The sequence below is a fragment of the Rhinatrema bivittatum genome, chromosome 2 (genome assembly GCF_901001135.1).
Source record: "Rhinatrema bivittatum chromosome 2, aRhiBiv1.1, whole genome shotgun sequence".
Classification (NCBI taxonomy): Eukaryota; Metazoa; Chordata; class Amphibia; order Gymnophiona; family Rhinatrematidae; genus Rhinatrema; species Rhinatrema bivittatum.
In genome coordinates this window covers 43,845,984-43,868,899 of record NC_042616.1, presented here as the reverse complement: position 1 = coordinate 43,868,899, position 22,916 = coordinate 43,845,984, and the positions used below count along the sequence as shown (strand labels likewise).

The 22,916-nt window shown below is 43.9% G+C and overlaps 1 protein-coding gene across 1 annotated transcript; it reads right to left on the bottom strand.

Moving 5' to 3' along the window:
- Positions 1-1,338: 1,338 nt before the first annotated feature.
- Positions 1,339-21,682, bottom strand: LOC115085949 (zinc finger protein 271-like). The gene is made up of 3 exons (XM_029592510.1): positions 21,434-21,682; positions 20,933-21,059; positions 1,339-4,315 (listed from the first exon to the last, which is right to left on the bottom strand). Exons 1-3 carry the CDS (start codon positions 21,455-21,457, stop codon positions 1,569-1,571), a joined length of 2,898 nt encoding a protein of 965 aa, XP_029448370.1. The 5' UTR covers positions 21,458-21,682; the 3' UTR covers positions 1,339-1,568.
- Between the last annotated feature and the right edge of the window lie 1,234 nt (positions 21,683-22,916).

The following is a 22,916-nucleotide window of genomic DNA, read 5'->3' as shown; positions in this document are numbered from 1 at the left end:
TCCAGTACCCTCCAGCCCTAATTCCCCTCCACCCAATTTAGAGAGCAGCTTTGAATCTGCATCCAAGTGACATCCAGCTCAATTGGGGGTAGCAACCGCTGTAACAAGCAGGCCACCCCCTTGCCCCATACTCTTACCCACCCCTGTTTTTAATTTTTGTTTATTTTTTATTTTTTTTGGAAATATCAGCCCTCCATCCTTCCGCTCCGTGAAGGTGGAAGACCAACTACTGGCCACTGGCATCCCGCTCCGTGAATGCCGCTGTGGCTACTGCCGCTCCGTGCAGTGTTTGAATGCCTCCACTTTTTTCACGCCCTCTAGACTTGATGGATCCACAGTGTTTATCCCACGCCCCTTTGAAGTCGTTCACAGTTTTAGACTTCACCACTTCCTCCGGAAGGGCATTCCAGGCATCCACCACCCTTTCCGTGAAGAAATACTTCCTGACATTGGTTCTTAGTCTTCCTCCCTGGAGCCTCAGCTCGTGACCTCTGGTTCTGCTGATTTTTTTCCGACGGAAAAGGTTTGTCGATGTCTTTGGATCATTAAAGTTTTTCAAGTATCTGAAAGTCTGAATCATATCACCCCTGCTCCTCCTTTCCTCCAGGGAGTACATATTTAGATTCTTCAGTCTCTCCTCTCTCATCTAAAGAACTACAATGCAAAAAAGGTGGGTCTCTTTTAATGGAAAGGGGACTCAAACAAGAGGTCATAGGATAAGGGTGAAAGACAAAAGGATAGACAAAGGAGTAATATAAGGAAATATTTTACCAAAAGGGTGATAGATGCATGGAACAACCTCTTTGTGAAAGTGATGGAGACAAGGGCAGTATCTGAATTCAAGAAAGCATTGGACAAGCATAAGGGATCTTTGAGAGAGTGGAAGGGATTGCAGAGTTGAGCAGTTGGGGTGGACAGGCAGACTAGATAGGCTGTATGATCTTTTTCAGCAGTGATATTTATGTTTCTATAGGACTCATACCGCCTTCAGCTCTTGGAATGTACATCCAACTGTTTAAAATCTAGTTTACTATTCCAAAACTAAAGGAGAGTGCAGGCATTGCATGTTAATTGATAGCGCGTATCTTATTTTACATTAAGGCACTTTTCAAAATCAATTTCAATCTCCTGTATTATTCTTTACTGGTCTTTTTTCACAGTAACTTGTGCTAAATTATGGCACCTTCATCCACCTCTAGATATTTATATATACTTTCCTGATCAAGTTCTTGTATGCTACAGTCCTCAGTCAGAGATGTTTTCAGTTTTGTTTCATTTTCCTTATTTCATCATTTTTATAAATCCAATTACCCAGTTAACAAGCTGAATAATGCGGTGTACAATACAATATCAAAATATCAATAACAACTTTATGGAAGGTCGCCTTAACACATTCGTTAAAGCCAAATATCATGCTTTCATTTAAGATTATCTTCACTACTTGAGTTGTCCCACTAAATTACAATCACTGAAGCTGTAAAACTTCAAGTCATCTACAAACAGTAGGTGCTGTGTCTGTGGATCCTTAATGTCTCTGGAATTAAAGGCAAAATCCATTGCCCAAAGAGTTAAGAGAACTCATCGCGTTCAGTGCCAGGCAAGACAAGAGTGGTTAAAGGGAATCTTTCTTCTGTGTGGATACTCTGGTGGCTTACAAGGTCTTCCTTCAGCCTGAAGGTTTTACCACATTCAGCACATGAAAATAGTTTCATTCCTGTATGGATTTTCTGGTGGCTTTTGAGATCTTCTTTTCTCTTGTAGCTTTTACCACACTCAGTACATGAAAATGGTTTAATTCCTGTGTGTATTGTTTGGTGGAGTTTGACACTTGTCATATGAGTGAAGCTTTTACCACACTCTGTACATGTGAAAGGTTTCACTCCTGTATGGATTCTTAAGTGCACGTTGAGGTTTGCCTTGTGAATGAAACTTTTACAACACTCTGTACATGCAAATGGTCTCACACCAGTGTGGATTTTCTGGTGGCCTGTGAGATGTGCCTTTGTCCTGAAGCTTTTACCACACTCAATACATGGAAATGGTCTCACTCCTGTGTGGATACTTTTGTGCCCTGCAAGGAGCCCCTTTGTCCTGAAACCTTTACCACAATCACTACATGTGAATGGTTTTAGTCCTGTATGGATACTCTGATGGTTTGAAAGTTCTCCCTTTGTTCTTAAGCTTTTACCACAGACAGCACAGGTAAATGGTTTCACTCCATTGTGGAGACTCTGATGGCTTACAAGCTCTCCCTTCATCCTAAAGCTTTTCCCACATGCATTACATGAAAATGGTTTCATTCCTGTGTGTATTCTCTGGTGGATTTTGAGATCTTCCTTTCTCCTGAAATGTTTACCACACTCACTACATGCAAATGGTTTCATTCCAGTGTGTATTGTTTGATGGACTTGAAATGTTGTCATATGAGTAAAGTTTTTACCACACTCGGTACATGTGAATGGTTTCAAACCTGTGTGAATTCTTAGGTGCACTTTGAGGTTTGCCTTGTGACTGAAGTTTTTACCACACTCTGTACATGCAAATGGTTTCACTCCAGTATGAGTTTTCTGGTGGCCTGTCAGTTGTGCCTTTGTCCTGAAGCTTTTATCACATTCAGTACATGGAAATGGTTTAACTCCTGTGTGGATACTCTTGTGACCTGCAAGATATCCCCTTGTCCTGAAACTTTTACCACACTCAGTACATGTATATGGTTTCACACCTGTGTGGATACTCTGGTGATTTGTGAGATCGCCCTTTATCCTGAAACTTTTACCACATTCTGTGCACATAAATGGTTTCAATCCATTGTGGATACTCTGATGGCCCGTGAGGCCTCCCTTTGTTCTGAATTTCTTACCACATTCTGTACATGTAAATGGTTTCACACCAGTGTGTATTCTTTCATGCAGTTTGAGATTTGTTTTGCGTCTAAAACTTTTACCACACTCTGTACATGTAAATTGTTTTACTCCACTGTGGATTCTTGTGTGTGATGTGAGTTCTGTTTTTGTCCTGAAACATCTACCACACTCAGGACATGCAAATGGTTTCACTCCTGTGTGGATTCTCTGGTGGTCTGAGAATTCTCTCTGCTTTCTGAAGCTTTTATGACATTCAGCACATGTAAATGCTTTCATTCTTTTGTGGATATTCTTGTGGCTCGTGAGGGCTCCCTTTGTCATGAAGCTTTTACCACACTCAGTGCATGTAAATGGTTTCACTCCTCTGTGGCTGCGCTGGTGGATTATGAGAGCTCCTTTTCTCCTGAAGCTTTTACAACACTCAGTACATGTATATGGTTTGACTCCTTCGTGGATTCGCTGATGCCATATGAGAGAGATTTTCTGACTGAAGCTTTTACCACACTCACTGCAAGTAAATGGTTTTTCTCTATTGTGGATTTTTTGGTGGATTGTGAGGTTGGTCTTCTGCCTTAAATTTTTATCACATTCTGTATATGTACAATGATTTTCTCCTTTGTAGGGTTTCTTCTCTTGTGAGAGGTCTTCCTTATTGAAACATTTTTCAGATTGGGTGCAAGAGAATGGTCTCTCAGCAATATGTCTTTTTGTCTGTCCTGAAGTGTCTTTATTCACATAGAAGCTTTTATGGCATTCATTACTTGACATTGGATTTGCTCCTTGGTGAAATTTTGGGACTCCTTTGACATTTTTGGTTTGATTGAAACTTTTGCCACCATTTGTACATGAAAATGCTCTCTCTTCTGTGTAGCTTTTCTTGCACTTTGTGTGGTTCACTTTATTAAAGCTTTCCTCATATTCTATACTTGTGCATAGTTTACCTCCATTGTTGATTTTCTTGTGTTCCTTTAGTGCTTCCTTCAAGGAGAAACCTTTCCCATAGTCAGAACATGTCAAAGGCATCTCTTGTGTGTTTGTTTTCTGTTGTTGCAGTTCTCCCTTCTGACAGGTTTTCCCATAATCTGTGCGTGTAGACAGTCTTTCTTCAGCATGAGATCGCTGATGCGATTTCAGAGCTACAAGATTACTAAGGAATATCCCACATACATCACATAAACATCTTTGTTTTGTTCTCTGTTTTCTCTGCTCTTCTGCTGGGTACGTGATATTACTGGCACTTTGTTCACACACAGGAGAGTTCTCAGCTGAGTCGCCTGATAAATTTATTTGCTTCTTTTCGGAGTTGCTTTGATTCCTGCAATTTCTGCCCCAGTCAGAATTTGAAGAAGTTTCCCCTCTCTCTCTTTCTGGTAAGCTCTTGTTCCCTTCCAGATTCTCACTGAAATTCCAGTGATGTGTCACTGTATTACTGTTTCTGGGATCATCATTTTCTAGATTAAAAAAAAAAACACACTTGAAATTATTATGGTAGAAAAACAGTTTAACAACTTCAATATTATGGCATTTGTTTTCTCTTGTGTTTTTGCTATTCTCAGAGGACAAGCAGGATGGCAGTCCTCACATATGGGTGACATCATACGATGGAGCCTGGCACGAAAAAACTATGTCAAAGTTTCTAGAACTTTTACTGAACCTCCCTGGGCATGCTCACAGCATGCTATTATGCCATATGCCCATTTGGGGTCCATTCAGTCTCTTTTTCCGCGGTGCCTGTAGGTCGCGGTTGGAGCCCCTCTCTCTATTTTTCTGAAGTTTTTTTATAACATTTTTTATGCTTCCTTTGTTTTTGGCTACCCATCGCAGTATCCTGCGGACACTTCATCTGTATTTCCCTAGGTAATGTTTTTTGGCATTTTTCTAAGATCATTTGCTGGTTTCAGTGGGGCCGTCTGTACCTGCTAGCCATTGACCCTCTGCCACCATCAAGTTTGATTTTGCATCCCTTTTGTTTTATTATGATGTCTAGCAGGTTCCAGCAGTCTCCTCAATGCATCAGGACAAGGTCTATCATGGAGGCATCTTATGATGTCTGGGAATGCCACAAATGCAGGGAAATGACCCCAAAAGGATGAGCATCCTAGTTGGATCTTATGGAATGACTGTTTGGGCACTGGAAGACCAATCTATCTGCATAGGATCCTGGAGCTTCATCAATGGTAGGAAGGCCATCAGTAGCAGCGGAGCCAGCGGTTCCATTGATGTCAGTGACTGGTAGGGAATCTGGAAACAAGAAGATCCTTGCCGAGCATTGAGGAAAGTTGAAGCAGCATAGACATTGATCCCCATCAATGCACAGTTCCAGGAATGGGGATGGTCCAGTGCCTGTCAAGAACCCCTCTAAGTAGTTCAACCACGAGGACAGCTCATCCTCAAGACATGCCAGGGGCCCACATCAGTCTCCACCAGTCTTGGTATCTGCCACTGATCCACCTTTCAATTCCAAAGTGGATGTGCTCACACCTCCTGCCTCCCAGTTGGTATTGGCGAATTTCAATGAACTGGAGAAATGGATCCAGCAGGCCATGGAAAAGGCTCAGCAAAGTCTTGATGCAGAGTCATCAATGGCACCGAGAAAGGCACTAACTTTCCTCATGCCACTGCTCAGCTATCTTCAAGTGCTCACTGGTGCTGTATTGAGGCTAAGGCTGGTATCAATGCACGTCCCACTGCCGATGCTCAAAAGGGAACTGGGGTCAGCCTCGTTGCTGATTTTTGGTTCCTCAGGGGAGGAAGCTTCCCTGAGATGGCAAGGTTCCTCAGGATCCAGGCCTCCACAGCCAATTGCACCAGTCCATGACCCATTGGCTGAGGACAGAGCACAGAGAGAGCTTTCCCCTGCTGAGTGCGAGTTGAGTTCTCAATATTCCTTGGGATACCACTATGACTTGGTGGAGGTCTCTGAAGAGGAGATATTCATGGGTCTCCTCTTTGGACCCCTCTCCTCCACTGGATAGAAGGAAGTCCCCTTCTGAGGATCTCTCCTTTGGAGGCTTTATCAAGGAAATGATTGAAACTAATCTATAAAAGTTACAAACAAAGGAAGAGTCCAGGAACAAGTTGCTAGAGATCCTCCAGTATGTGGAGGCCCCTAAGGAAATTGTGGAAGTCCCAGTTCATGAAATCCTTCAGGAGGTACTGATAAAGATGTTGGAAAACCTCTTCTCAGTGGCTCCTGTCAATAAGAAGGTGGATGCAGTTTCTCTTGTCCAAAAGGCTGTCTGATTTGACAAGCATCAACTGCCACACCATCTGTGGTCATCAAATATGCTCTTATAAAAGCCAAGATATCTAGATCCCACTCCTCAGTGCCCCTGAAGAGGGATTCTAGGGCTACGAATTCTATTGGGAGAAACATTTTTCAGGGCACTATGCTGATTGCTCACCTAGAGGCCTCCCAGCTCTTCCTGAACCAGTAAATGCAGAATATCCTGAAAGCAGGTGCAAGGGGTGGTTGAGCAGCTTCCTCAAAAGCAACAAGACATCCTCCAGTCACTGGTGGACAAAGGGTTGGAGTACAGAAACATAGGGGCCATTAGACCTACAATGTTTTCAAAGTGGCATTAAGGATCTCTGCCGTGGAGATTAGGGCATGCAGACTTGCCTGGCTGCAGGCCTTCAACCTCTGGCAGTGCAGGAAAGACTTGCTGACATGCCATACACTGGAGAGAATCTCTTCAGAACTAGGGTCAAGGATAATAAAGTGGCACAGATCAGAGCTCACTGTGCAATGCTCCAGGAGCTGTCCATGGCTACTCCAGACCCAACCTCCTCTTCCAGGAGGTACCCGAGGTCAGTACAGAAGAGAGAAATTTTCCGCTCAAGTAGGCATTACACTCCACCCCCCTCTGCCTCTATCACAACAGGCCTCTCGCGCCTATTTATTTTATTATTATTAAAGGCTTTTATATACAGACTTTCTTGATACAAATCAAATCAACTCGGTTTACATCGAACTAAGCAGTAACTATAACCAACCATTCAACCAGAGACAATTTAGAGGAGCATAAAGTTACATTATAACAAGGATGCCTTTACTGGGAGAAGGAAAAAAAAGAGAGGGAGAACGAAGATAAATTACTATATACAATGGAATATGAGAGGGAAGCGGTGAGCCGACCTCATGATGACTTGAGAACACAGTTAGAGTTTGTTTATTTACATGAGTGATGGAATAGTTCTAAATCAGGCTGTTGGGCTATTGGCGGGGAAGGCTCGGCAGAACAGCCAAGTCTTTAGTTTCTTTTTGAAAGTTTGTAGGCAAGTTTCCTGCCTGAGGTCCGGAGGCATGGCGTTCCAGATGGAGGGACCTGTGTTAGAGAATGTCCTGTCTCTGATATTTGAGTGGTGCACAATTTTGATTGGAGGAACATGTAAGGATCCCTTGTAGGCATCCCTTAAGGGTCTGGCCGTTGAGTGCAATTTGAGAGGGTGCAAAAGATCAAGTGGGGGGCTGTTTGAAGAAGTAGAGAGCGCCTAAGCCTCAGATGGCATCCTAGTCAACCACCTGGGATGGGATTCTTGCTGGAAAGAGAGCATAGCCAGGATCCCAGTATGTGCCAAAGGATCTTCCAATCAGGGGCAGCCTGCGGTTTCTTGTCAGCTGATGACCCAGTATAACATCAGATGTATGGGTCCTCAGCAATAGCAAAAGGGGCTATAAATTAAACTTATTGTGCATCTGCCACTTCAGGCCCCTCACCTATGCACAGTTAATGCATCTGAAAGTGCTTCAAATGGAGATTTCCTCCCTCTTGATGCCAAAGTAGTTGAGCCTGTTCCACCAAGGCAAAATGCATGGGGATTCTACTCCCAAGAATTCATTGATTCTAAAGAAAACAGGGGAACTCTCTCATCCTACACCTAAAGGCCTTAAAAAAATTCATCAAAAGAGAAAAGTTCAAGATAGTTTCCCTAGGCACCTTATTCCCCTTCCTTCAGAAAGGGGACAGGCTCTGCTCTCTATCTATCTAAAGGATGCTTACAGTCACAGAGATTTTTCCTGGTCATAGGAAACTGCCAGTTCTAGTATCACATTCTGCCCCACATGTTTTAAGAAAATGCCTAGCCATGGTGGTGGCTCACTTACACAAACTGGGGTTGCACATGTTTTCTTATCTGGATGATTGGCTGGTCAAGAGTGCATCTTGGGCTGGAGCCAAGGAATTGATAGAGTTACGAGGGTTTGCCATCAATACCCCAATTCTCACCTCAGCCCTTCACATTAACTGGAGTTTATCGGAGCTCTGCTAGACACGACTCAGGCAAAAGCTTTCTTCTTTAGTAAAGGGCCACCTCTTTGATGGCCATGGTGAAAGACATCTGGATGAATTAGCAGACATCAGCATGGCAAATGTTGAGGCTGTTGGTCTTCATGGCATCAACAGTGCATGCAACTCCCGTGGCATGTCTATATATGAGAAGTGCCCAATAGATTTTGATGTCTCAGTGGCTACAGGCCACACAAGAGCTCTAGGTCAGCATCTTGATCATTCAACTGCTCAGGGACTCTCTCCTGTTGTGGGACAATTCCAATCTGGTCAAGGCAATCCCTTTCCAAATTTCTGATTCAAATTGTCCTCAAGATGAATGCGTCCAACCTGGGTTGAAGAGCTCATACAGATGGACTCTGTACCCAAGGCTTTTGCTCTGCCTAGTAAATGCTACATCAGGTAAACTTCCTGGAGCTCTGGGCAATTTGGTACATTCTATGGGCTTTCAGAGATTGGCTGTCCAAAAAAGTTATTCTTGTCCAGACGACAATTAAGGGACAATGTATTACAGCAACAAGCAGGGAGGTAAGGACTCATATCTCCTGTGTCAGGAAGCCATCCAGCTGTGGGGCTGGGCCATCGCTCAAGGGATGTTCTCAGAGCCATTTACCTGGTTAGAGTGGAGACCATGATAGCAGACAGACTGAGTCGATCCTTACAACCTCATAAGTGGTCCCTAAAACTAAGGGGTAGCAAACCAGATCTTCTGCCACTGGGAAATTCCAGTGGTGGATGTGTTTGTGTCTTCTTGGCCTGAGGAAGGTCCCTCTCTTCTTTACAAATGAAGAGAGCCTGGCAAGTTAGCCTCTATCCTGCATTGGGGCAAAGTCCTTCTGTTCGCATATCCTTAGATTCCACTAGTGGCAAAGGTTTTGTTGAAGCTCAACGACAAGGGGACCATGATTATCTTAGCCCCCCTTTTGTCAAGACAAATCTGGTTCCTGCTCCTACAGTTGTCCATCCAGGAAGTGATCAGGCTGGGGTTTCCCCAGATCTCATCTCTCAGGATCAAGGTAGGTTGCACTATCCAAACCTCCAGTCCCTACTGCTCACCGCTTGCATGGTGAGAGGTTGATTCTGCAACCTTTTGCCCTCTCTGAGGATGGGTCTTGTGGTCTTTTGGCTTCTAGAAAAGCTTCCACTATGCATTTCTATGAACTGAAGAGGGGGAGGTCTGCCATCTGGTATGAGCAATAGGCCCTAGATTCTTTCTCCTGCTTCATGCAAAAACTGCTCGATTATCTTCTACTTTTATCTGATGCTAGTCTCAAGACCACCTCAGTAAGGGCCTACCTGAAGGGTAGAATTTAAAAGGGTCATGTGTGCCCATAAATGCGGGTCTCGCCACACACAAAAATACACACTATTTTATAACCTATGCACATAGGTTACAGCTCCTTGTTAGGCACAGGAGTCCCAGTGAACATCGACAGATTGGGGGGGGGGGGAGAGAAAGTCATTAGAAGGCTCAAATTTGATACTCTATATATGAACCATTGTAAGGGGCACAGATTCGAGGTGAGTTTTCGGAGGGTGGGTGGTGGTATAGACACCTTCAGAGGTATCCATTGTAAATTTGACATCATTAAAGAATTTTTGACCTTGTAAGTGATAAATTCTAAAGAGAGGAGTTGATTTGTACACTGCAGTCGCTGCTAGCTGCATTGTACAAATCAACTCCTTTTCATCACTTACAAGTGATAATGTCAATTTTACAATGGATACCTCTGAAGGTGTTTGTAACACCACCTACTAATCCCAACCCACCTTCTGAAAACTCACCCCGAGTCAGAGTGCCCCCTTACAATGGTCCATATTTAAGAGTATCAAACTGAGCCCTATAAAGAGGCTCGCTCTCTCCCTCCGCCGATATTCAGACTCCTGCGCCTAACGAGGAGCTACAGCAAAAGTGGCACATATATCTTACATGCGCCAGCTGAGGAAAATTTGGAGTTACATGTGTCAGTGCTGGCCCTGCCTCTGGAATGCCCATGTCTTGCCCCTTTTCCACCTACTTTTTCTGGGCGCGTGTACAGTGAGGTACGCACGCCCTTCCCAGATATTTAATTTTGCATAGCTCCCACACGACCCATTTACACATGTGCAAGGATTTTAAAATCTACCTTTGAGTGTGAATGGTGATTACCATCAACATGTAGAAGATAAGCCCATCTCTGTCCAGCCCTTGGCTGTACGTTTTATGTGGGGTCTGTTTCATTTGAAGCCTCCCATCAGACCTCCTGCTGTAGCCTGGGACCTCAATGTGGTTTCCCCCATAGCTGATGAAAGCACCCTTTGAGCCACTCCACTTCTGTGACCTGGAGTTCCTGACCTGGAAGTTGTGTTTACAACAGCATACAGGGTCAGTGAGCTTCAGAGTCTAGTGCAGGGGTGGCCAACTCCCCTACTCAAAAGCTACAAATAGATATGGTTTTTCAACATAATCGACACTGAAGATGCATTAGATAGATTTTCATGCACTGCCTCCATTGTATACAAATACATCTCATGCAGATTCATTGTGGCTATCCTAAAAACTTGACCTGGTTGTGGTTCTTGAGGACCAGAGTTGGCTATCACAGCTCTACTGACTTATCCACCTCATACCAAGTTTATTTATTTACAAGATTTTTATACAGCCAGTCATAGTTTCTTAGCGGTTTACAACTGGAACATTCATAGTTGATAAGACAATAATATCAATTACTATTAGCTTTTCCACAATAGGGTCATCTTGCGCCCCTAGTCTAATGTCTTGCCTAAGGTAGTGTTAAAATTCCCTCTTAACTAGTCAATTGTCCTTCCACCATTTTTTCCCAGGCCACATGTTCAAAGTGAACATGCACTACACCACTGGACTGCAAGACAGCCTTGACCTTTTAGCTGTAGTGGACTGAAGCCCATAGGAAGTCCATCCAACTTTGTTTCGACGCAAACAAGCTGGGGATAACTGTTGCCAAACAGACTCTCTTCTTGGCTAGTAGACTGAATCTCCTTCTGTTATGCCCCGCAGGAGGGTTGAATCTGGTGGGCCTTGTCAAGAGTCATTCGATCCGACTCATGGCAAAGTCGGTTGCTCCCCTGCGACCAGCCCCATGGAGGAGATCTGAAAGACTGCAAACATGGAGTTCCATCCATTCATTCATTCACATCTCATTGCTGTTTGGATAGGGATGGCCAATGCAAACGCAGGTTTGGCCAGTCTGTTCTTTGGAACTTGTTTGAGGTGTAGAACCCAGCTCTTTCCCACTAGGGCGGGTTTTTGTTTTGTTTTTTTGTTTTTTACACAGGCTGCTTCTGCATAGGTTAAGTAGAAAAGCATTGTTGTGCCAGTTGGCACTGCTTTTGCTGCTGTTCCTTTTTCTGTTGGAGGTAACCTGTAAGGGATTTACCCATGTAGGACGACTGCCATCCTGCTTGTCCTCAGAGAAAGCAGAGTTGAGTACCTGTAACAGATGTTTTCCCCGCGGACAGCAGCATGTCAGTCCTTCCAAAACCCACACAGCTCCCTGTGGAGTTTGGTTTCTCCATTTTCATTGATTTTGCTAAATAGAAGACTGAAGGGACTCCGTGTGGGTTGCCCCGGGAAGTTCAGTTGAAGTTCTAGGAACTGATAGTGTTCAGTGCCAGGCTCCATCAGATGATCTCACACTAACACAGCACAAGCAAATGCAAAACCCAATCATCTAATTATAAAATGCATGATGAATACAAACTTCCATCTTTCGGTGTTTCTTAGTCCAGGGTGCCAATGCTTCAACCCAAAGTTGGAACCAGTTGTGATGTGACCTTTTTATATTACTTTAAAAAAAAACAAAAACCTTGTTTGAAATCATGTGGCAAACTATAAACCTAAATAATGGAATACCATTCTACTTCTAAATTAAGTCCATATTTAAATTAAGAAATCCAAAACTGTTCTCTGAAGTTGAGCCTGTGCTGTGGTAGAGGTACATACGTTTAACAACAAAATAAGCCTCGCTTTGACAGATTTTATTTTAACTTGCAATAAAATAAAAAAACACAATAAAGCAGTTTGCCTATGAATCGCAGAGGATTGACAGCTCCCTGATGCAGATTTTCTTTCAGAACACGGTCCCGTGTCAGGAAGGGTGGATTTAAGCACAGCTGTATGCCTTCACCTGGAATCGTACTTGAGCCACAAATCAGATAAATTTGATTTTTATAATGCATAAAAAATAAAAAAAAAAACAGCAAAATCTGGGCATTGACCTATGATTATGCAGGAGGGCAATCTGCTAGGAGTGCCTATTATGATGGTCATTAACTAGTATTTATACATAACAATGAGTTATATAGAAGGGACTGTTATATGGATTGGACAATTTTCAAAGCCCTTTATGTAGGTAAACTGGATTTCTGAAGCCTACCCTCCTTCAGCGTGTTTATAAGTATGGGTGTGGGAGATCACGTGAGGCAGCGAGCTGAAAGTTCATGTTTCTTGACAGCTTTGGGTGTCACCCCTGTCTTTTGTATTTTTTGCTATTGTTTAGTTTTTTTCTTGGGTGATCTCAAACAGCACAGCTGACATGAGTAAGGTGTGCAAGTCTTCCACCACATTACTATGCTCGGTAGAGGCATTAGAAAGGAAAGGGTCAATCTTCTGTTTTAAAACTGGCAACTGCGAATCCCCCTCCAGATCCAGGCAGAGCCACGGAGATTATTAGAGGTCACTGCAGGAGTAATTGCAGCTATGGACTGTAAGCTGGACAAAAAACACCTCAGTGCTGGCACTGGACTCTAAAGTGATGGACTTTGCTCGCAGATTTGCTGAAATTGAAACGGGTGTAAATGAAAACGCAGCTAAGGTACAGGCCCTTGGAGACCTGCATGGCAGGTCGGCATACATTAAAGTTAGAAGATTTGGAAAATCGAAGCTGCCGAAATATCATCAAGGTACTGGGCAGATCGGAGAGAATATGCAGGAATCTAAATTGATGGAGCTGTCTGAAACTTGGCCGGCTGCAACATGAGTTGCAGCCGGCCATAAGGTTTGAACGGCTCCTTAGACTGGGCGCACATGGAGATAGAAACGCTAGACTCAGATCTTGATTTCAGTGACAAACAAAAAAATATTAAAAGCGTTCAAGTCGCTGGCCGAGTTGAAATATGACAGCGTTAAAAATTCTAATATTCAGCGATTTCTCTGCTTCGGTCGTGGCAAAGCACCATTCGATGATGCCATTTTGTGCACATGCTAGCTTTTCTTGCTACACTCTGCATAATTTGGGGAGACCAATGACAAATTTGATTCACCAGTGGCAGTGCAAATTTTTGGATGACTGTGAGCCCGCAGGGAAAGCACCATGAAACTTTGCTTTTAACAAACTCACAGGCCGATTCAGTACGGTGCGCTCGGCTGAGCGCACTGTTTAGCACCCATTTTCGACGCACAGCTATCACTCCTTATCCTGTAAGGGGTAATAGAGCCTTGAAAACGCACGGTCAAACTTGAGAAAACTATTAGCGCTCAGCACATGCAAATGCATGTTGATGAGCCTATTAGTTAGGCGCCCGGGATACTGAAAACCGCACATTTTACTTTCAGACAGCACCGGGAAAGTGTACGGAAAAAAAAACTGCTTTTCTGTACACCCTCCGACTTAATATCATAGCGATATTAAGTCAGAGGTCCCAAAAATAAAACAAAAACTTCAAGAAAAAACCCCCCAAAATGGACGCTCAATTTTGCCGGCGTCCGTTTTCCACACCTGTGGCTGTCAGCGGGTTCGAAAACAGACGCCAGTAAAATTAAGCATCGGTTGTCAGACCCGCTGACAGCCACCGCTTCCACTAATAAGGAGGCGCTGAGGATGCGCTAGTGTCCCTAGCGCCTCCTTATTAGCGCCGGCACTAATTTAAATAAATAAAGAATCGCGCGCCCAGGAGAGGTGCCTGGGCGCGGGTCGGGAGAACGGGCGCTGAGCACCGGCTCTCCCGCAGGTTTTAGTGCATCGGCCTGTCAGATTGCTGAGCTGCTGGGTTTAAAGATAGTTGTGCTACAGTTGCAGGGCCGACTTGATTCCCGTTTCAGCCGGTTTAAACTTACCTTTCCGTGCTATTCAGCTGCAAGAAGAAAGGTGGACAGACCTTACGATTGGCTGTAATGGCCGCTTTTGTTTCTTATGAATTATTTCACAACGGACAACTGGTTGGCAACTAGGGGGTCGCTGAAGGAGGATGGGATATCTGCAAGTACTTTTTAACCATAAAAAGTCTCCTTTCATCCGACTCCCAGTGTTTTGTCATGATGGTCTACATAAAAACGGACCTGGCAGGGGCCGAGGACAATGTTTTGACCCTGCATTTGGTGGTCAGGCCGATGCATGTAATCCCATAATTTCAGCTGTGTTCCATAAAGCAAATAAAGGGAAAGGCACACTTTATTGACTATGGGTCTATACAACCCTGAAGTTTTAATGAGGAGCGGTGGCAACCTGGGAACGGCAGGGTCGGTGCGATGTCAGGATCCTTACTCAGAAGACTGAAGTGTGACTCCATAATCACGACCATTGAGGTCTTTCCCACTTATTTTGTCAGACACTGTGATGTTATATCTAGGAGAGGCATGCTGACAGTATTGTTTTTTTTATATCTTTTCTTTCTTTCAGGAATTTCTATACTGTTTAGCATTGTTTAGTGACATCTGACACAAAGGCGTGAATGGAGACGATGAGGGTACAGTATGACTGAGGTTTTGAAGATGGGATGGGAGTGGCACCCTAACACATCTGGATGAACGAGTGACTGACTGTATGTGATGAACGCGTGGTGTACGTATGCAAAGGTGATCGGAATATTTCTATTGGATGGGGAATGGATAATGAGGGAGTTGGGATTAAGGAAGGCTGGGATGGGGTAAATTCAAGAGGTAATCCTTAAAGGACGTGATAATATACTGCACAGTTTTCAAGATTGAAGGGGATGAGGGGGGTTGCTTAAGCTGGGGAGTAACACCCCTGCATATCCTTTTCAAAGTTCTGCAATTATCTGTTTATGGGGTCATTTTCAAAAGCGATCACACGCAAAAAGGGGGCGGAAGTTGGCCCCGGAAGAGGAGTCAATCGGGGCTGACGCTGCAGACACATCGCTGGCGGCAAAAGGTAAGGACCCTTATCGCTGCCAGTTTTGGTGCGAAATCCGGCAGCCAGCACACTGCAGGCCCGCCCCCCCCCGTTACCGCCGGATTTTCTAAGGCCTATATTAGGAGACCTGGAGGATATCATCATAAATCGGAATGTGGCAGGTGTGGGTTCACCACTTAAACAGAAAAAGATATTACAAGCCTTAGGCAGACAGAAGACACATTTGTCAGACATTGAACACAATAAGCTAATGAGGGATCGGGTGGAAGGATGTTATGTGGCCGCTGCGCCAGTCTCCAGAAAGGCAGGAGTTGTTTTATTAATCCACAAATTATTACTTGCTGTGGAAAAATGAGTAATTATGGATCTGCAGGGGAGATACATTATTTGCGTAGGGCATATTTTGGGGAACCTGTGATACTTTTTTCACTCTACCTGGGTAAAGAGCCCAGTGCCATTGGATGCGGCCTTTATATATTTATTTAAAAGTTTTTATATGCGGCAAAACAGGACAGTAATCTGACCATCTAAGCGGCCTTAGGTTTACTTGATATTTTTGAAGATTATATGTCATGTCAGATAAAGTATAATACACGTTCTACCTTACATAAATCTGTGATATATGATATGTGAATAAATTTACCTACCTCTGTTGTCCAATAATACCCCTTATCCCCGTTTAATAGAGTTTACATAGGTTGTCCCCCCTATTATATTCAACCATGTCTCCCACTGTGCTTTCAAGTTAATTACCTAACTTGTTCTCTTAGTTATTTTCTAGTATGCTCTAATCTTCTGCTCTGTTCCTTTCCTTATTCCCTAAAGTTAAAATATTATTTGTAAAGCACGGGCACTAAATGCTATGTTTATTTTAGCTCTGTTGCGAAGTATTGTTGATTGTGAACTGATGTGATGTTACTAAACAAATGTCGGTATATAAAAACTACAAATAATAAATAAATATGTTAGGAAACCCTGTTATAGTATTAAAAAAAAATGCATCTCAATGCAATGGATAAGTAAAGATCCCCCTACTTTAGAACAAAGGAGACTTCAAATGCACCAATTTCTACTTATGAAAAAAAAACAACTCTCTGTCCAGCACAAACCCAAGAGGAAAAGGATTTTAGATATTTGGTACCTGTACCTACTATCCTCATCTCCTAAGCTGCGCAGTTCCATTGTCAATTCGTTAGCACTAGACTGATTACCTGTTAGTTGTTTTCAGGGGAGGGGTGGGGAGTGTTATATACGGTAAGAGAGCAATGTGGAATTGTGGTTTTGACACTATTTGCAAATATCGTATCAGACGTTTGAAACTGTACATGTGTATTTTCTGGATTGTCATGATATGTTAATGACGTCTGCTGTTCCCTTGCTTGATAATAAAAAGATTTTTCATAAAAGTATGCGCGTACTTTAGGCTGCAGTGAGCAGAGGTGTTCCCGGCTACAATTTTAAGGAAGGCGAGGAAAAGGTGGCGCACACTGCATTTTTCAAGTCCTTTCGCCTTATTTTCCATTTTAAAAGTCTCCATTCTTTCACTTTGAAAATTGGTACCTGCAGGCTTTGCCCCAATGCGAACAGTTTGAAGGCCATCACTGCAATGTGCAGTAAAATAGTCCTGTGGAAGGAGTGAGCACGGGCCAAACGAGAGAGGCAACCTGGCTCAAGAGGGAATATTACAACTAAAGAGCATGGGAGAAAGGCAGAAGAGCAAGGAGGAAAGAATGATTACAGTTGTACTTCCAAAGATAAAGTATAAATGCATAAAACTAAGATCATTGACTTTTTTTTTTTGTTTGTTTTTTTTTAACTACAGAAAATGTTTTTTGAAAGGTGTCTTAAAAAGTCAACCAAATCTAGCCAGAGTTCGGCTAGATACCTGCTTCAGGGAGATTGCTTCCTTCAAGAAAACCTACTGAGCACAATCTTGAATGGGATTTCCATGGGTAGATGGGACAATAACCCTTTGATAATTGCCCACCCTCTCCCATAGGGAAAAGGGGCAGTGCCAGTGGTGGGGGGTTTTAAGCTGGATCTCCTGAAGTGCACATAAGATTTTAATTTTGAAATCCTCGTGAATGCTTTACCCTGTGTACCCTTCCACCTGTTTAGTACATGGATTAAAGAGTCACTGTAGCATTGCCCACCATCGGAGATTCAAAGGAAAATATTGTGGGGAGTTTCCCTGTGAACACTCTCATGGCAGCCTCTTTCCATACAATACCCATGGGCCTGCAAGCACCAGGGGGGAGTATAAAAACTACCCTACATATATTTACAGAAGGCAAGAACAGTTTTGTGTATATAAAGTTATTGAAGGTAACTTAGAACTACTTCTTGCTGGATAACTTCTCATTAGCAAAAAGCACAGAATGGATGTTTGTGTGCTCTGTGTCTGAAACCTTCATTCACCGACTGGTGACAGGTACCCACAGGAGACTGCTTCTGATGCTTCTCCCCACATAAATCTTACATAAACGGACGACTGGGTACAGCCAGCAGCAGAATTTCTGCAGGTATCAACCCAACTTTGTGGTCTTCATGCTGAAAACTGCTTGCATTTGCCCTTTCTTCAGCACACAGTGATTTAGAAATCAAGAGGCCCGGGACAGTCAAAATCATTGGACTTTTAGAGTTAAAGCTTAAGATACCCAGTATTCCCAGGATACCTCCCCAATGTAGTGCTTGTTTATTAGAAAATCTATTTTATGAGAGGGGAAAAGATTACACCAGCACTGATGGCTGCTTGAATAAATTGCATCCCCACAGCATCCCTGCTAATTCAAGCTTTGCTAATAATAAAGCCATATCTGCATCCTACCTTGGTTGGTAAAGGGCTCAGGCTGCTTCCCTCTATGTCTTTAAGGTAAAAAGCTATTGATTTGTAGCAATATTCCTACAGGGCTTTCAGTGTGCTCACAGAGGAGCATGGCAAGATGTCGGAGACTGACACACAGGGCCCATGGTTGTGGAAGGCCTGGGAGGTGCTACTCCTTTGCTTAAGCTTTTATTCAGAGGAAGGCCTCTCCAGCAATGATTTTACATCTTAGTTTCACATCTAAATAAGACTATTGTCTCTGTGAAAACAGACTATCTTGAGATAGATCTTTATGGAGCTCAGAGAGACTATTTGACTTTGGTGACAGGATTGAGAAGGTGGAAAGCCGCATGGAGGAGCAAACGACTGAGGTGATACAGGTGAGGCAAATCGTAGCTGAACTGGATGGAGATGGGCTAATCGTTCTACTGCTGACAAATTAGAGGACCTTGAAAATAGGTCCCGAAGAAATAATCTCCATTTCAGGGGAAGCGCTGACACTGATGACACAGTAGTGATTGTTCAGCAAATCTGCTGGGCCTTTGGTAAAAAAAAAAAAGAGTTAGAGGTGGGTAGAGAGAGCGAGCCTGTCAGTTACTAGGGCCTATGGTGAGGAACTGGGAGGTGAATTGGGTTGCACCTCTCTCTCTTCCGTATATTGTTGCGACCGTCGCTGCCCGACGTCTCCACTCCGACCACCTTACCTCTTTGGCGACTCACTCTTTGGTTGATGGAAGTTTGGCTGCCGCGGTGTCATTTTGCCAACCTCCTCCAGCGTCCCCTGACCGGCTAAACGCCGCCTTCTGCCATGTTCTCCTGAGGCCTAAGGGCGCGTGCGCGGCCCCGACTCAAGTACCAGCTGTGGCGCGAACCTCAGGGGCGTCCCCCTGAGATGATGTCATCATCGCCAGATATTTAAGGTCTCTTGTTTTGCTAGCTATTCTAGTTAGCAAAGGGTTTCCTACCTAACTGCCTCTAGGTATCGCTGCGGATGGGATTCGCTCTCCACATACCTTGCTACTCGGACTTTACCAGGGATACCCGCTCCTCGGGGGCCTCGCTCTCTCTCTTGCTTTTCAGGTCACAGTCTGGAACCGGTACTCGCTCCTCAAAGGCCCACGTTCCTGGACCTGCTACTGAATATAACTTCTGCCAGGAAGTCACCGCTGCCTACATCAGTGAGTTACCATCTCTCTCTCAGAGCTTTCCCTGGAACCAGGTACTCGCTCCTTGAGGGCCTACTTCATTCCAGCTCCTGGGCTGTTCCAAGAGACTATTGTGCGAGTGTTACCATCCAGGTTCTGTTCCTGAATTCTGCATACTCTGCCTACTCACTATCTCAGTTTCTCTACAGCTCAGCCATCCTGGGATTGCTGTTCCAGTGCCTGAGGGACTACAGCCCAGCCGGGCTCTTCCAGCTCACTAGTGCCACCTCTGGTGGTTCTCAAACAATTTAATAAAAGAACTAGTGTGTGTGTGTGTGTGTCTCCCTCTCGGGACTTTTGTAAAATTTATGTAAAGACTTTTAATTGTACCCTGATGGGCCACTGCTTGCCAGGAGTTTGTTGTCTGCATAATGTTCATTCTCAATACAAAAAGAATGTAAATATAATATAAAACCTAACATACGTGTATTCCTAATTTTAAGCAGTTACGCGAGGAAATGTTATTCATGTTTCTTTCCTTAGGATTTGTCGGCTTTTACACACACGCGCTCGAGCACATTTTAAAACATGCTTGTGTAAGTTTGACCACTTAGCCTGGGCAAAATGGTGGACTATCTCTGGGTCATCAGAAAGCCCAAGACCTACCCAAATCCACATGTTCTGTTGTGCATGGATATGCCTGTCATTTTCCAGTTTTAAAATAAGAGTTGCTTGCGCTCAGCACATATTCTCACGTATATGGGCCTTTTAACACAAGCAACTCTTAAAATTCACCCCATAACCTTTAACCACCCACAAGCTTTTCAAACCCCTGTAGTTAGCCCCCCAAACAAGGCTGTATACAATGAGCCCCTTCCGGACTTTATAAATCCTACCTCTCTACAAATGAACTTTTATTAAAAGTAGACATTGGCACTATGCTATTGTCCCTCCTGAAACCTTACTCTGTGATATATCTTAGTAGTCTTCTGCTCACTCTTATTATGTAACTCTGATTACATACAGTATGTTATAACTGTTACCCTATTTAATAACCTTCAATAATGTACTGTCCCTTTGTATTTTGTAACATGCTTTCATCTCTCTGGCTGAAAAGGTGTGAAATAAAAAAAAAAATTATAATGACTGCTTCTGCCCAGTGTGAACCTAGCATCCTGGTAAGCTGAGAGAGGGTGTCAGGAGTGGGAGACATGGGGTGACTGGAAATGTTTGGGAAGCTAGTTTTGGAGGCCAGGAAGGTGGAATAAATGGCTGGGGGAAAGAGGTTTATGGCTAGGAGTCTAGTTACTGAATATTCACATGTCAGTTGGGTTGGAGGAAATAGAGAAGGGGAGGGTTCTACCATGAGGGCTTTAATGGACATGGAGACAGTTGGAAAGGGGTTTAACAAGGGACTGTGGTCCCTTTAAAATCACAGCCTGCTGCTGAGATCAAACATTGCCCAGGGTCTTACATGGTTTACCAGTCACTACAATATAGAAGTTAGTAAACTGCAGTACTCCTATAGGAATTTTCTCATGAAATGCACTCTTTTACTGTGGCTTAGTAAATTGCCTCCAAAATGATTACTGAAGTAGTTAGTCAAATTTTTTAAACCAAATCAAACCAGGAGAACCTCACACTCAGAACGGTCTTTATTATGTTGTTCTAGATGTAATAAGAACATAAAATAACCCCTTACCCAGCGAGAACAGAGTTTCATAATTCTCCTTCATCACCTCCTTATAAAGCTCCTGCTGCCATTCTTCTAAACTCTCCCACTCCTCCAGGGAAAAATAGATGGTGATGTCATCAAAGGTTACTGGGACCTGAAACAAAAAAAAAACTTTCCACATTCAGCAAGCACCTTCTACATCACATACATCAGGAGACCTCTTAGTGCTGAAGCCCAACAGGGCAGGGATTGGGTAGAGAGGTTTGGGGGTGTTTATTACATAAACACACAGTCCCAAAGCATAAGTATAACAGTTGGAAACCAGTTACACATACAATCTGAGACACAAAATCTCATTTTGTGGAACTCTGGATCTCTCTCCTCACACTCTGGAGAGTGCCAAAGCGGCCTATGTTCCAGGTCTACTCGAGGCCCTATAAAGTCAGGGCTGACTCTGCAGAGTCCCGGGTTAGAAAGCTGCAGCAGTGTTTGTATAGGGAGGGTAAGAGGTTGGGGGCAATCTCCTACCTGAGCAGAAGCTCCTTCAGGCATTTTCCTCTCTGCTCTCAGGATAAGAAATGAATTAGGGGTGCGTTCTCCGGCTGGGAAAGAGCTGAGCGTTTACTTCTTGCTGCGGAGAGAAGGGTTTAAACTGAGATTTGGGACTGGCGGTGTCTGGTTTCCAGCTGTAGCTGTTAAGCTGCAAATTAAAGGACAGGAGAAGAAAAGACTCTTTGTGGCTCTGTCCCACTTCAGAATCTGGCACCTCCTCTTCCTGCTGGGCGCGGACTGATGACGTCACAGAGGGCGGTGCCGAACTTTAGTAGGGGAAGGAGGGGGGGAGGTTGCCCTGAGCGCTGTCAATGCGGGGTTTCTGACCCCTTGTGAATATGTCAGGTTTGAGACGCATATTTTTTTCTTTTAGATAAGATTAATAAATGGTACTTCTTGTTCTTTTTAACTTAATTCAATTGAATTTTAGATTTCTATTTAGGAGGGCCAATTTGGAGTACCCGAAAAGCATGACACCACCAAAATCGAAGACAGAATGCAGGACAAACATTTGCATCAAATTTGCACATGTGGAGGTGGATTGTCAAAAGCCATTTAGGCTGGGTGCACTTTATTGCATCGGCTCCTTAGCTGGATAAGAAGTGATGTTCAAACTTCTAGGGTTAAGGTAATAGCGGGCTAATTTTCAGAAGCCCACGCGCGTAAAAATGGGTTAGGTGTGTGGCTGGGCCTTGTGCGTGCTGCGCACGTGTTCGGAACAACCCAGCCAAGCGTGTAACCCCTGGTATGAGCCGAAGCACCAGGCCTCTAAAAAGGGGCAGGGTGGGGGCTGGGACAGAGCCAGTTGACACTGTGCTGGGGAAGCCCGCGCCGGCAGCTGACTGGCGTGCGATTACTTCTGCTCCCAAGAAGCAGTAATCTAACAAAAAAAAAGTAAGTAGCTAGGAAGGGGTTAGGAGTTGGGGAGGAGAGGGGGAAGGGTAGAGAGAGGTACAGGGAACTGGGGAAGCCCTACTCCCATTGCCGCGCGTGGCCTTTTAAAATCCCCCCCGTGCGTGTGGATGTTAAAATCCGCCACGCATGTGCACACGGGTTTTGCGCGCATGTTATAAAATAGCCACATCCATGTCTGTGCGCCGGGAACCACGCTCACGTGGGTCTTAAAATCGACCCCTAAGTTAGTAATAAGAATTTAAGCTTGATAATAAAGTTGTGCATCCCAAAGACAGAGAGACTGAATCAGCAGATTTTGTTTTATATTTTGCTAAGCAGGGAGTAGGGGATCTGGATTCCCAGACCAGGGCTCAGAAAAGAAGCCCACCTAGCTCAAATGTGGACTTTTGGACACCTTATTTTATTCTGCCTTTTGTAGCTTGTACACCACTCTTAAATGGATTAGAGTGAGGATGGGCCTTGCATATAAGTAACAAGAATAAATTTCATAATCTTGTTTATCTTTATTTATTTTCATATTTACATACCAGTATTTCCACAATAA

Coding starts and splice junctions, on each gene's coding strand:
- LOC115085949 (XM_029592510.1), bottom strand. CDS start 21,457: ATGCCTGAAGGAGCTTCTGCTCAG. Junction 21,060..21,433: donor CTGAAGGAGCTTCTGCTCAG/GTAGGAGATTGC, acceptor TTTTTGTTTCAG/GTCCCAGTAACCTTTGATGA. Junction 4,316..20,932: donor TGAAACTCTGTTCTCGCTGG/GTAAGGGGTTAT, acceptor TTTTTAATCTAG/AAAATGATGATCCCAGAAAC.